Source organism: Ambystoma mexicanum, chromosome 1q, assembly GCF_040938575.1.
Source record: "Ambystoma mexicanum isolate Mex_15411 chromosome 1q, UKY_AmexF1_1, whole genome shotgun sequence".
In the NCBI taxonomy this organism is placed as follows: domain Eukaryota; kingdom Metazoa; phylum Chordata; class Amphibia; order Caudata; family Ambystomatidae; genus Ambystoma; species Ambystoma mexicanum.
This window is the reverse complement of record NC_090922.1, coordinates 37,297,759-37,312,804: the sequence shown is the minus strand read 5'-3', so window position 1 is coordinate 37,312,804 and position 15,046 is coordinate 37,297,759. Positions and strand designations below refer to the sequence as shown.

The following is a 15,046-nucleotide window of genomic DNA, read 5'->3' as shown; positions in this document are numbered from 1 at the left end:
GCTCCCCCTCCCCCAAAGCTCTCACACTCACGTGAGACTTCCCATGCAAAACATGTGCGAAGGGCCTGGCAGCCAATATGATTGTCGAATTGGCCAAATAACGAACTCAACAAGGCCAGATCACATTGCAAATCCATCAAGTGTAGAGCAAAGTGCCTGTATGAGGAATAAAAAGGGAGCCCAAGTTGCTCTCCCGCAGAGAGAATGCAGAAGACTGTGAGCGTGAATGCTGCACAGCGGCAAGCGACATAAGATATCCTTGGACTCCTGCGGGCCACCCTATATCCCAAAGAGCCATTTGGAATTTCTGGAGAATTCCTCCCCGGATAAATAATATTCAAGGGCTCTACTAAAGCCCAAGAAAGGACCCCCCTTCAGCCTGAGAGGAGGCGTCGGAGGAACAGATAGGAAGACACATGCCCTGATTTAGAAGGAGTCTAGGAGCAGCTTAGGCAAGAAGGAAGAAGGCCTAGAAGCAGTTCCTTAGCCCCAATGTTCATGTTTAAGTGATGGGTGAAAAGTGATGCTCGTGATAAGAAAGATAAAACGACACTGAATGCACAGGCAGTTCTCTAAAGGAAGCGTACAACATATTCTACCAGCAGTGCTCAGGGATACCTTGCAGCAGCAAACCATCTGTGCCAATCAGAATAGTGGGATCCCAATAGGGCAAGGCATATCAGGCCCACGTATCGGATGAGAGAGCCGATACCACCCCTGCAAAAAAGAGGCAAGCATATACCAGTACATACGAGTACACTTTGAAATATTTTGTCAGGCGCTATCGAGCACGGCTTTTTTCAGCTGACTAAGACAACCAAAAGGGACATAGCATAAAATACAAACATTATTTGCTACAACTGCAACATGCCAGGCTACGTTCAAAGTATATATGACTGTTGCTGAATTCATCCCGGGTGCTGCTGTGAAAAGATTGGAAAGCCCTCTGGTGTCGCACCAATGAAGGGGATTGTGCTCTAAATAAAGCACAATCATACTAGTGTGCTTAACATATTTCTATAAGGATTTATATATTTGTCAGGTTGGTTTAATAATTATTGTTTTTACTTTTCAATTCGCAGCTGTAAACAATATATATTTTTATAAGCCAAACACTATTTCATTCAACTTGTGTTATGGAGAAATGTCAACAGTTTACAGACTCATCTTTATTCCAACTTCCCCGTTTGGGTTGTGTGATCCTGGCCAAACAGTGTCATCCCTATTTGCCTTATCTGCCCAAATAAGAAGTTGCAAGATGTGATTCACTTTACAGAATGTGCATATTCACTTTGGTCAGGGGAGGGGTTCTGCAAGTTCCTGCCTGGCAAGAAAGATTGCTTCCACTAAAAATAGTGAGTGAGGCGTGTGTCCTTCTGGAGATCAATCTCCATGCATTTGACGCATGTCTGAATTCCTTGATGTATCAAAAAGCATCATTTCTCCCATGAACAGTGGTTGGAGAAAACTATGTGAAACTCAGTTTCAAATGTTGTTGACATAGGAAGACTGGTAAAAGCAAAGGTGTTCACACAACTCTGATGTTAGCAGCTTTTCAATGGCAAGCATGCATGGTCAAATTATATAAGAGTAGCACCCCTACTGTCGGCTAACCCTACAGCCTCCCTTCGGCAGCCTGCAAAAAAACGCTTTTGGGAGGTACTGCAGAAAACTGTGTAAGGGGCCAAATTTGGCATGAATTGCTAAATATTCCGGATCTAAAATAAGTAATAGGACATTTTAGTTAACAAGCCACACATGCCAGAGCACCATCTAGTAGAAATCCCTGAAGTTGTCCTCCTGTTCAAGACTACAAAACAATGCCCTATGGGTATGCAAATTAGCTGAAAAGCTTGCACTTTAGCTCTCTGTGAAATAAATATCCTATAGGGTACACTATTTTATACATCGCTTTTTCAACCCAAGATAGAATGCTCTTAAGGATGCAGAGAAGATCATACGTGCTTCACCCTCATTGGGGGGATCATCAGTGTGCTACAGTCTGAGATCTTTGAGACAGAAGCATTGGGGCATGTTTACCAAACCCCGCCAAAGTTATGGCGGACTCAAAAGATGCAAGGAAAAAACCCTTCTTCCTGTAATGTAAGAGTAGAAAGTCCATTTGCGTTAAACCACACATTCCACGGTGCTATCTAGTAGCTATTTCTCAGGATTCTGGAGATCAGTTTGGTGAGATACTTGGGGGGCTGTGTGTGGGGGGAGGGGGGCTGGAGTCTTGTATGTTTGATGCAACCACTCATTTGAGAGGGTATTCGGAAATCAAACCATGACAAGCGTTAGTTGTGTGGTGGGGAAGCCCGAGGCAGAAACAATTTGGTGCAGTTGCTGCTGGCAATGGGTTTTTGTTTACTCATTTGTCATTCTCCTACAGCTTTCACAGAGAACACCATATAGCCGAGGATCCCTGAAGAGCCTCATTATAGGGTTTAAAAAGACTTGCCACTTGCCCTCAAAAGACCTCAGACAAAGTTTCAAATGTCCAATAGATGGAGTTATTTAACACTAGTATAAGCAGTGCCACTACTCCGAAGAGGGTTAATGTTACTACTGGTACTGACTCATTTCCACTAGAAATGCTAGTGTTGACACTTCCCTTACTAGCATGATTAATGCAACTGAGCACTAGTAGTCCTACACCGATTATACACATTGCAAGGCAAGTACTAGTTACGACAACACTTACTATGTCATTGTGGACATTTTAGGATTCCATCAGACAGTCCAGCCCGACAGTAACTGTGCCAACTACCTCTGAATTCCCCCATCTGAAATGTGAAGCGCCTGTCCTTTCCATTTGGACCCTGTGCCAGGAAGGTTTCTTCTGGGCCCTTTTTTGTATTTTCACGTGTATTTATTGAGAACTGGGTGTCCTTTCGTAGTGATTGGCAGAGAGTGAAGGCAGTCCTAGGGTAAGGTTCCTTTCCATGAGAGCATTGTTTGACTGAGTCACATAGACCGGGTGTTTAAGAAGCAAGAGTGGGAACATACCAGGGCCAGGAGGACCAAACGATCGCTTTTACCATTGACAGCCTGAGGCCGGTATGTATACGGAGTGGCCCTACGCCCAGGATGCAGGGGGGGTGGACGGGGGGTTAGTATGAGTAGGAGGGTGGGTGGCTCCTCTCTTATCTACCAGGAGGAGTTTGAGCCGTGTCTTGGAAGAGTTTCTCTAAACAGGCAATTCATGCAGCGTAGTATATAAAGACTCATAACATTGGCAATCGGCTTGTGGGTTTTTTCTATTGCATGGCATAGGCGAGCCTCCGGTCTGCGTTTCTGGGTGAGATTATTTCATAAAAGAAACCAGACTGCCCTGTCTAATCAAACTTAATCCATGTGTATAATCATATCATTTTCTACTGTAGGCAGCGTTTTGCTCATATGGGCTGCACTGAAGAAAAAAAAATTAAGAAACCAAGTTGTAATAATGGGTATGTTTACTTGTTCCAAACTTCAGATTGCACTTGCAAGAGCGACGTTAGCCCTCGGCTGCTCGAAAGCCTTGGGGCGTCATTTGGAGGTCGCCAGGGTCGCAACGGTGACCCCTAAGGTCTCCCTTGCTACCCCTGAAAAACGAAAAAGAAAATGTTGACTTTTTTTTTTTATGGAAGCTCCTGTGTTTTGGCCAGAGCCATGTGTTTCTTTGTTTTTGGAGTGGCAGGCTTTCTTGTGGAGGTCTCTTAAAAAAAACTGGGGGCTCCACAGGTGTAACACTTTTAGCAGTGACCCTAAATAAGAAAGAATAGGTATAACAAATAGTCTTTCTGGAATAGTTGCTAGACTCATTAAAGGCTTATTTTAGGCCCACTTCAGGGGGTGAGTCACTGATTTAATCTGATTTAGGGCCTGATCACGACTTTGGCGGTAACGCTGGCGGTATTAGCCCTACCGCCGAACTCGTGATCCGGTGCTATTAGCGCTGGGGAGTTCGGCAGTAATGTAATTCCCCATTCCCCATTGAGCCCATTCGGAATGCCCCATTCCCCATTGAGCTCAATGGGGAAAATTTGCGCTCTTACCGCCGGCGGATTTCCTGCCAGCGGTAATAGCGCAAATTTTTGGCAGATTTCCCCCCAGCTCGAAATCCGTTGAAGTCCTGATTTGGCGGACCCTTAAATTCCGGCGGTAATAGCGCTACCGCCGGATTTAAGGGTTACCGCCAAAGTCGTGATCAGGCCCTTAGTCTGTTCTTAAACACCTCAAATTCACAATGCAGATAAAAACTATGGGCCTCATTATAACTGTTGCGCTCCCGTAATGAAGGGGGCAGGTACGGGTCCGGCCCTCTTCATTACGGGAGCGGCGATTACGAGCTTCCCATCGCGGGACCCGGATCGCACGCCTGGTCAAAACAGGCGTGCTTTCCGGGTCCCGCGAGGGGAAGAGGGAGGCAATAACGGGCCAGATGTATTCGGCCCGTTATTACCTCCCTCCCCATTCCCATTGAGCCCTATGGGCGCTCAAATGGGAATGGGGATGGGTTCCTGCAAGGAGGAATTACCGGGTCCTCCTATGTCGGAGTAACCCGGTTATTCCTCCTTGAAGGAACCCGGTAATGGAGCCCGGAATGGAGGCAGCCATGGAGCTAATAGCTCCATGGCTGCCTCCAAACTCCTAATGAGGCCCCATATGTATTTTGCTTTTCGCAAGTTGCAGTTATAAAACGTTTTTTTTCTGCCGTCTCTCTGTTACGATCATCTCAAGACATTCCATCTCGGTGTCCTCGGTCACTTGATAAAATCCTTGTGCCTAAAAACTTGTGTACAGTGTAGAAATGTTTGACCATTGCACATAAAGTGGCCCTTGTCTTCATTGTGCCACAATGAATGCCTTGTTGTATCTCCCTGGCATGTTTGTTTGCATGTATGAGGTAACGAGGGCCCAGAGTACGGGATGCCGCGTGAGTGCGCTGCTTTCCCTGCGCTACTCTAAATTCTTTAATTCACAGTTATGAACCCTCCCACTGGTATGTATTTTGACAATCTCTGAAGCCTGAAAAGTAGATCCATGCAGGCTTGACATGTGGTCAACGTTGCACCAGACCTGCAGATAAACTGTCCTGCTGTTAAATCTCAGTTACCGGTTTATTGGTATCCACTAGAGTTTAATTTCTGACTTTGAGAACATTCAGACATGTAATTGCTCATTTTACTATAGCCGGTAAGATAGCTATAGCTGGAAAGATAGCTCAGTGGGTTGAGCGCTTGCTGCTGCGATGTGTGTGTGATCTGCAGGTTCGAATCCCAGCAAGGCCAACTCAACCTTTCATCCTTCTGAGGTAGGTTGGGTGATATTGTATGTATATTTGTTCTATATGAAGGCTTAAGTGTAAGTGCTATATAATAAACACATAGTTTCCATTTAGCCTTGGACGTCTGCTTACATTCATAGTAATTTGGTCACATGGGCCTCTAAACACTGAAATTAAAGATACATTTGGTGATGAATTCTTGTATGAAATGTATATCACATTACAGAAATATCGTAACCATATCTATGGTAGTGTACATAGGAACAATGCTATGTGATGCCACTTCCTGTTGGTTGCGTTCCATCAATATATGTGATGTCACTTTGGGGTGGGGTCCAATGACAGCACTTCCTGTGATGTCATCAGAGGTCAAGTGTCGTGTGATGTCACTTCCGCTACCCCTGGCATTTTGGTGAAATAACGTCCCTGGGAAAGCCTGTTTCCGTATGCGCTGAAAATCCTTCTGGATAGTCTGCACCCCGGCTCTGCTCCCTGAAACTTCGTATGGCAAGGACAAGGCTAGCCATGTAGAATATTATCAAGAGAATGGCAAAGGTTGCTGCGGCACCATCGGTCCCTGCCAGGTCACAGTTCATCCACGTCAGCCCATTCCTTGCATATAGCCGCGCTCTCTTTTTGCACACATCTGTCCCATTCATCTGCAGGGCAAAGTGTAGAAACACACTCACTGCTGCCCCACAGCCCAGGGAGGCCAGCAAACTGAAGGCAGCCTCGAACAGTAGCCACTTCCTAGATAGATCTTGCAGGTGCTTGGAGCCAGCCGCCAGGACCCCAAGTGTCAATCCAGCCATCAACACTGAGAAAGCCAAGCCACCATATACCAAGGGGGACCGCATGACGGTGAACTGCTGGTCCAGCTGGCGCACTTGCTGCAGCTCCTGCCCCTCAAATGGGAAGTTCATGCTGCCAAGGCCGCCGCCGCCGCCACCACTTGCAAAGCTGGAACTCAGGCCCGACAGCACGAAGTAAGATGAGACCACACAGATGAGGACCAGGGCACAGAGGACGACCTCCAGGATCTGCAGCACACCTGGAAAGGGCGAAAGAAAGGCACCGGTTAAAGGACATATGGAGCAAGGGAAGACAAGGGCGAAAGAAAGGCACAGTTAAAGGACATATGGAGCAAGGGAAGACAAGGGCGAAAGAAAGGGACTGGTTAAAGGACATATGGAGCAAGGGAAGACAAGGAAGAAAGAAAGGCACCGGTTAAAGGACTTATGGAGCAAGGGAAGACAAGGGTGAAAGAAAGGCACTGGTTAAAGGACATATGGAGCAAGCGAAGACAAGGGCGAAAGAAAGGCACCGGTTAAAGGACATATGGAGCAAGGGAAGACAAGGGCGAAAGAAAGGCACGGTTAAAGGATTTATGGAGCAAGGGAAGACAAGGGCGAAAGAAAGGGACTGGTTAAAGGACATATGGAGCAAGGGAAGACAAGGGCGAAAGAAAGGCACCGGTTAAAGGACATATGGAGCAAGCGAAGACAAGGGCAAAAGAAAGGCACGGTTAAAGGACTTATGGAGCAAGGGAAGACAAGGGCGAAAGAAAGGGACTGGTTAAAGGACATATGGAGCAAGGGAGACAAGGAAGAAAGAAAGGCACCGGTTAAAGAACTTATGGAGCAAGGGAAGACAAGGGCGTAAGAAAGGGACCGGTTAAAGGACATATGGAGCAAGGGAAGACAAGGGCGAAAGAAAGGCACTGGTTAAAGGACATATGGAGCAAGGGAAGACAAGGGCGAAAGAAAGGCACCGGTTAAAGGACATATGGAGCAAGGGAAGACAAGGGCGAAAGAAAGGCACCGGTTAAAGGACATATGGAGCAAGGGAAGACAAGGGCAAAAGAAAGGCACCGGTTAAAGGACTTATGGAGCAAGGGAAGACAAGGGCCAAAGAAAGGGACCGGTTAAAGGACATATGGAGCAAGGGAAGACAAGGGTGAAAGAAAGGCAACGGTTAAAGGACTTATGGAGCAAGGGAAGACAAGGGCGTAAGAAAGGGACCGGTTAAAGGACATATGGAGCAAGGGAAGACAAGGGCGAAAGAAAGGCACCGGTTAAAGAACTTATGGAGCAAGGGAAGACAAGGGCGTAAGAAAGGGACCGGTTAAAGGACATATGGAGCAAGGGAAGACAAGGGCGAAAGAAAGGCACTGGTTAAAGGACATATGGAGCAAGGGAAGACAAGGGCGAAAGAAAGGCACCGGTTAAAGGACATATGGAGCAAGGGAAGACAAGGGCGAAAGAAAGGCACCGGTTAAAGGACATATGGAGCAAGGGAAGACAAGGGCAAAAGAAAGGCACCGGTTAAAGGACTTATGGAGCAAGGGAAGACAAGGGCCAAAGAAAGGGACCGGTTAAAGGACATATGGAGCAAGGGAAGACAAGGGTGAAAGAAAGGCACGGTTAAAGGACATATGGACAGGGGTGTTGCTAGGTCTGGAAAAGATCTGGGGCTACGCTAATGTCGGGACTGTCGGGCCTCGGGGCTAGGTAGCCTTTTGGTTGTAGCCCCTGAGATTCTATCTGGGGCTACAACCAAAAGACCTGGGGCTATAGCCCCCTAAGCCACCCCCTAGCAACACCTCTGCATATGGAGCAAGGGAAGACAAGGGCAAAAGAAAGGCACCGGTTAAAGGACATATGGAGCAAGGGAAGGCAAGGGTGAAAGAAAGGCACCGGTTAAAGGACATATGGGGCAAGGGAAGACAAGGGCAAAAGAAAGGCACCGGTTAAAGGACATATGGAGCAAGGGAAGACAAGGGCGAAAGAAAGGCACCGGTTAAAGGACATATGGGGCAAGGGAAGACAAGGGCAAAAGAAAGGTACCGGTTAAAGGACAAATGGAGCAAGGGAAGACAAGGGCGAAAGAAGGGGACCGGTTAAATGACATAAGGAGCAAGGGAAGACAAGGGCGAAAGAAAGGCACCGGTTAAAGGACATATGGAGCAAGGGAAGACAAGGGCGAAAGAAAGGCACCGGTTAAAGAAAATAAGGAGCAAGGGAAGACGAGGGCGAAAGAAAGGCACCGGTTAAAGGTCATAAGGAGCAAGGGAAGACCAAAGCGTTCTGATAGGTGAGCAGTCAAGTTATGAAGAACATCAGCATTAGACATTCGCAGCTCAAGCTGCTTCCAAAAACATCAGTGGGAGTTGGTTTAGAAGCCACTTTAGTACTTTGCTTGATAGGACTAATGTCTGCATGAATTCCAGTCCTGGGAATCTAAGAAAAGTAGCAGGCCAGGCTGCAAAGCATGGATAGATCTGAATAGGGGGTCCAGCACTGATGAAGTCGGGGGCAGGCTCAGCACTGCGTGGCCATTGGGTATGTGGGTCACGATAGGACGGCGTTGGTAAAGAAATGGTACCCACTGATAAGTTTGCTAAGTGTGAGGAAAACCTGCTTACCTGTGATCCCATTTCTAGAGCATGATTGTCTAGGAGAGAACCGTACACACAGTCAGAGGGTACCGTAAACCCTCTCTCTCTTTCTGGAAACAGCTAGTTTTGGCAAAAGGCGCCAATGGCATTATTAAGACTACCTTCCAAGTGAGGGTAAAAAGGAAGGCTTGGGGCGAGCACTGTGGATTTGCGCGGGGTGGGGGACCCCATATTAAAGCAAACGGTGCTTTGAAAGGAAATTCTGTATAATGGAAAAATATGTCAGTGATTCCTGGCGGTCAATGAGGATCCTTGATTAATTCTCCTCCAGCATGGATCTTCGAACCAGGCATCCTGTTCAAATCGAGCAGCAGTGAAGCAGATACTCTTAGGAGGAAGCAACCTGCCCCCACCTGTACAGCTCTTCCAGAGGTTGTGTTGGGTCAGCAATGCACGCACAAGGTCTTGAGTGACTTCTATGTCCAAATCCATCCAGGACTCTATGCTGACATATCCTACATAGAACTTGCGAGGCACACTGATGGGAAGAATCCTGAAATCCCTGCGGAAGTACCATGCGGAACGTGTTGCCTTCCTCTTAGCAGATACATATATGTAAACTCTCCAGGCCCGTAGGGGAGTTTATTTAAAACAGAAAAATATGTTCCCGGGCACAGTAAATGAACGAAAAAGACAATGGAGACGAATGCGGCACGAATATTGAAATAGAGTGTTGCGTATAAACATCAGTACCATCTCGGAAAGAACAATGGAAGCATTATACAAAAGGGGCCCATAGGGCTCCCTGGCTTATAGCAAAGACTTGCAGGAGCCAAAGAGAAATGGCCTGCCCTGGGCCGAGAGGAGACCACAGGCTTTGCGGCACACCTATTGCTCCCTCTCCCCTCCCTCTGATAAAATGATGAAATGGGCTTCTCTGAGCAGAGAGGAGACCACGGGCATTTGCGGGACATCTATTGCTCCCTCTCCCCTCCCTCTGATAAAATGATGAAATGGGCTTCTCTGAGCAAAGAGGAGACCACAGGCTTTGCAGGACATCTATTGCTCCCTCTGCCCTCCCTCTGAGGAAATGGGCTTCTCTGAGCAGAGAGGAGACCACAGGCTGTGCGGGACATCTATTGCTCCCTCTTCCCTCCCTCTGAGGAAATGGGCTTCTCTGAGCAGAGAGGAGACCACAGGCTTTGTGGGACATCTATTGCTCCCTCACCCCACCCTCTGAGGAAATGGGCTTCTCTGAGCGGAGAGGAGACCACAGGCTTTGCGGGACATCTATTGCTCCCTCTCCCCTTCCTCTGATAAAATGGCCTGCGCTGGGCCGAGAGGAGACCACAGGCTTTGCGGGACATCTATTGCTCCCTCTCCCCTCCCTCTGAGGAAATGGGCTTCTCTGAGCAGAGTGGAGACAACAGGCTTTGCGGGACATATATTGCTCTCTCTCCCCTCCCTCTGATGAAATGGGCTTCTCTGAGCAGAGAGGAGACCACAGGCTTTGCAGGACATCTATTGCTCCCTCTCCCCACCCTCTGAGGAAATGGGCTACTCTGAGCAGAGAGGAGACCACGGCTTTGCGGGACATCTATTGCTCCCTCCGATGAAATGGGCTACTCTGAGCAGAGAGGAGACCACAGGCTTTGCAGGACATCTATTGCTCCCTCTCCCCGCCCTCTGAGGAAATGGGCTCCTCTGAGCAGAGAGGAGACCACAGGCTTTGCAGGATATCTATTGCTCCCTCTCCCCTCCCTCTGATAAAATGATGAAATGGGCTTCTCTGAGCAGAGAGGAGACCACAGGCTTTGCGGGACATCTATTTCTCCCGCTCCCCTCCCTCTGTGGAAATGGGCTTCTCTGAGCAGAGAGGAGACCACGGGCTTTGCGTGACATCTTTTGCTCCCGCTCCCCTCCCTCTGAGAAAATGGGTTTCTCTGAGCAGAGAGGAGACCACGGGCTTTGCGGCACATCTATTGCTCCCTCTCCCCTCCCTCTGAGGAAATGGGCTTCTCTGAGCAGAGAGGAGACCACGGGCTTTGCGGCACATCTATTGCTCCCGCTCCCCTCCCTCTGATGAAATGTGCTTCTCTGAGCAGAGAGGAGACCACGGGCTTTGCGGCACATCTATTGCTCCCTTTCCCCTCCTTCTGATGAAATGGGCTTCTCTGAGAAGAGAGGAGACCACAGGCTTTGCGGGACCTCTATTGCTCCCTCTCCCCTCCCTCTGAGGAAATGGGCTTCTCTGAGCAGAGAGGAGACCACGGGCTTTGCGGGACATCTATTGCTCCCTCTCCCCTCCCTCTGATGAAATGGGCTTCTCTGAGCAGAGAGGAGACCACAGGCTTTGCGGGACATCTATTGCTCCCTCTCCCCTCCCTCTGAGGAAATGGGCTACTCTGAGCAGAGAGGAGACCACGGGCTTTGCGGGACATCTATTGCTCCCTCTCCCCTTCCTCTGATAAAATGGCCTGCGCTGGGCCGAGAGGGGACCACGGGCTTTGCGGCACATCTATTGCTCCCTCTCCCCTCTCTCTGATGAAATGGGCTACTCTGAGCAGAGAGGAGACCACGGGCTTTGCGGGACATCTATTGCTCCCTCTCCCCTCCCTCTGAGGAAATGGGCTTCTCTGAGCAGAGAGGAGACCACAGGCTTTGCGGGACATCTATTGCTCCCTATCCCCTCCCTCTGACAAAATGGGCTTCTCTGAGCAGAGAGGAGACCACAGGCTTTGCGGGACAGCTATTGCCCCCTCTTCCCTCCCTCTGAGGAAATGGGCTTCTCGGAGCAGAGAGGAGACCACAGGCTTTGTGGGACATCTATTGCTCCCTCTCCCCTCCCTCTGAGGAAATGGGCTTCTCTGAGCAGAGAGGAGACCAGAGGCTTTGCGGGACATCTATTGCTCCCTCTCCCCTCCCTCTGATAAAATGATGAAATGGGCTTCTCTGAGCAGAGAGGAGACCACAGGCTTTGCGGCACATCTGTTGCTCCCTCTCCCCTCCCTCTGAGGAAATGGGCTTCTCTGAGCAGAGAGAAGACCACAGGCTTTGCGGGACATCTATTGCTCACTCTCCCCTCCCTCTGATAAAATTATTAAATGGGCTTCTCTGAGCAGAGAGGAGACCACAGGCTTTGCGGCACATCTATTGCTCCCTCTCCCCTCCCTCCGAGGAAATGGGCTTCTCTGAGCAGAGAGGAGACCACAGGCTTTGCGGGACATCTATTGCTCCCTCTCCCCTCCATCTGAAGAAATGGGCTTCTCTGAGCAGAGAGGAGACCACAGGCTTAGCGGGACATCTATTGCTCCCTCTCCCCTCCCCCTGAGGAAATGGGCATCTCTGAGCAGAGAGGAGACCACGGGCTTTGCGGGACATCTATTGCTCCCTCTCCCCTTCCTCTGATAAAATGGCCTGCGCTGGGCCGAGAGGAGACCATGGGCTTTGCGGCACATCTATTGCTCCCTCTCCCCTCCCTCTGATGAAATGGGCTACTCTGAGCAGAGAGGAGACCACAGGCTTTGCGGGACATCTATTGCTCCCTCTCCCCTCCCTCTGATGAAATGGGCTTCTCTGAGCAGAGAGGAGACCACAGGCTTTGCGGGACATCTATTGCTCCCTCTCCCCTCCCTCTGATGAAATGGGCTTCTCTGAGCAGAGAGGAGACCACAGGCTTTGCGGGACATCTATTGCTCCCTCTCCCCTCCCTCTGATAAAATGATGAAATGGGCTTCTCTGAGCAGAGAGGAGACCACAGGCTTTGCGGGACATGTATTGCTCCCTCTCCCCTCCCTCTGAGGAAATGGGCTTCTCTGAGCAGAGAGGAGACCACAGGCTTTGCGGGACATCTATTGCTCCCTCTCCCCTTCCTCTGATAAAATGGCCTGCGCTGGGCGGAGAGGGGAGGGGACCACCTGTTGCTCCCTCTCCCCTCCCTCTGATGAAATGAGCTTCTCTGAGCAGAGAGGAGACCACAGGCTTTGCGGGACATCTATTGCTCCCTATCCCCTCCCTCTGATAAAATGATGAAATGGGCTTCTCTGAGCAGAGAGGAGACCACAGGCTTTGCAGGACATCTATTGCTCCCTCTTCCCTCCCTCTGAGGAAATGGGCTTCTCTGATCAGAGAGGAGACCACAGGCTTTGCGGGACATCTATTGCTCCCTCTCCCCTCCCTCTGAAGAAATGGGCTTCTCTGAGCAGAGAGGAGACCACAGGCTTTGCGGGACATCTATTGCTCCCTATCCCCTCCCTCTGATAAAATGATGAAATGGGCTTCTCTGAGCAGAGAGGAGATCACAGGCTTTGGAGGACATCTATTGCTCCCTCTTCCCTCCCTCTGAGGAAATTAGCTTCTCTGAGCAGAGAGGAGACCACAGGCTTTGCGGGACATCTATTGCTCCCTCTCCCCTCCCTCTGATGAAATGGGCTTCTCTGAGCAGAGAGGAGACCACAGGCTTTGCGGGACATCTATTGCTCCCTCTCCCCTCCCTCTGATAAAATGATGAAATGGGCTTCTCTGAGCAGAGAGGAGACCACAGGCTTTGCGGGACATCTATTGCTCCCTCTCCCCTCCCTCTGATAAAATGATGAAATGGGCTTCTCTGAGCAGAGAGGAGACCACAGGCTTTGCGGCACATCTGTTGCTCCCTCTCCTCTCCCTCTGAGGAAATGGGCTTCTCTGAGCAGAGAGAAGACCACAGGCTTTGCGGGACATCTATTGCTCCCTCTCCCCTCCCTCTGATAAAATTATTAAATGGGCTTCTCTGAGCAGAGAGGACACCACAGGCTTTGCGGCACATCTATTGCTCCCTCTCCCCTCCCTCCGAGGAAATGGGCTTCTCTGAGCAGAGAGGAGACCACAGGCTTTGCGGGACATCTATTGCTCCCTCTCCCCTCCATCTGAAGAAATGGGCTTCTCTGAGCAGAGAGGAGACCACAGGCTTTGCGGGACATCTATTGCTCCCTCTCCCCTCCCCCTGAGGAAATGGGCATCTCTGAGCAGAGAGGAGACCACGGGCTTTGCGGGACATCTATTGCTCCCTCTCCCCTTCCTCTGATAAAATGGCCTGCGCTGGGCCGAGAGGAGACCACGGGCTTTGCGGCACATCTATTGCTCCCTCTCCCCTCCCTCTGATGAAATGGGCTACTCTGAGCAGAGAGGAGACCACAGGCTTTGCAGGACATCTATTGCTCCCTCTCCCCTCCCTCTGAGGAAATGGGCTTCTCTGAGCAGAGAGGAGACCACAGGCTTTGCGGGACATCTATTGCTCCCTCTCCCCTCCCTCTGATGAAATGGGCTTCTCTGAGCAGAGAGGAGACCACAGGCTTTGCGGGACATCTATTGCTCCCTCTCCCCTCCCTCTGATAAAATGATGAAATGGGCTTCTCTGAGCAGAGAGGAGACCACAGGCTTTGCGGGACATGTATTGCTCCCTCTCCCCTCCCTCTGAGGAAATGGGCTTCTCTGAGCAGAGAGGAGACCACAGGCTTTGCGGGACATCTATTGCTCCCTCTCCCCTTCCTCTGATAAAATGGCCTGCGCTGGGCGGAGAGGGGACCACCTATTGCTCCCTCTCCCCTCCCTCTGATGAAATGAGCTTCTCTGAGCAGAGAGGAGACCACAGGCTTTGCGGGACATCTATTGCTCCCTATCCCCTCCCTCTGATAAAATGATGAAATGGGCTTCTCTGAGCAGAGAGGAGACCACAGGCTTTGCAGGACATCTATTGCTCCCTCTTCCCTCCCTCTGAGGAAATGGGCTTCTCTGATCAGAGAGGAGACCACAGGCTTTGCGGGACATCTATTGCTCCCTCTCCCCTCCCTCTGAAGAAATGGGCTTCTCTGAGCAGAGAGGAGACCACAGGCTTTGCGGGACATCTATTGCTCCCTATCCCCTCCCTCTGATAAAATGATGAAATGGGCTTCTCTGAGCAGAGAGGAGATCGCAGGCTTTGGAGGACATCTATTGCTCCCTCTTCCCTCCCTCTGAGGAAATTAGCTTCTCTGAGCAGAGAGGAGACCACAGGCTTTGCGGGACATCTATTGCTCCTTCTCCCCTCCCTCTGAGGAAATGGGCTTCTCTGAGCAGAGAGGAGACCACAGGCTTTGCAGGACATCTATTGCTCCCTCTCCCCTCCCTCTGATAAAATGATGAAATGGGCTTCTCTGAGCAGAGAGGAGACCACAGGCTTTGCGGCACATCTATTGCTCCCTCTCCCCTCCCTCTGAGGAAATGGGCTTCTCTGAGCAGAGAGGAGACCACAGGCTTTGCGGGACATCTATTGCTCCCTCTCCCCTCCCTCTGAGAAAATGGGCTTCTCTGAGCAGAGAGGAGACCACAGACTTTGCGGGACATCTATTGCTCCCTCTCCC

General features: G+C 50.0%; 1 protein-coding gene across 1 annotated transcript in view; it reads right to left on the bottom strand.

Moving 5' to 3' along the window:
* Positions 1-5,575: 5,575 nt before the first annotated feature.
* The window catches only part of MARVELD3 (MARVEL domain containing 3), a 134,953-nt gene continuing 125,482 nt past the window's right edge, over positions 5,576-15,046 (bottom strand). The window contains exon 4 of the mRNA XM_069635466.1: positions 5,576-6,323. Coding sequence (XP_069491567.1) covers positions 5,668-6,323 — 656 coding nt within the window. The 3' untranslated portion in view covers positions 5,576-5,667. The remainder of the gene's footprint in view (positions 6,324-15,046) is intronic.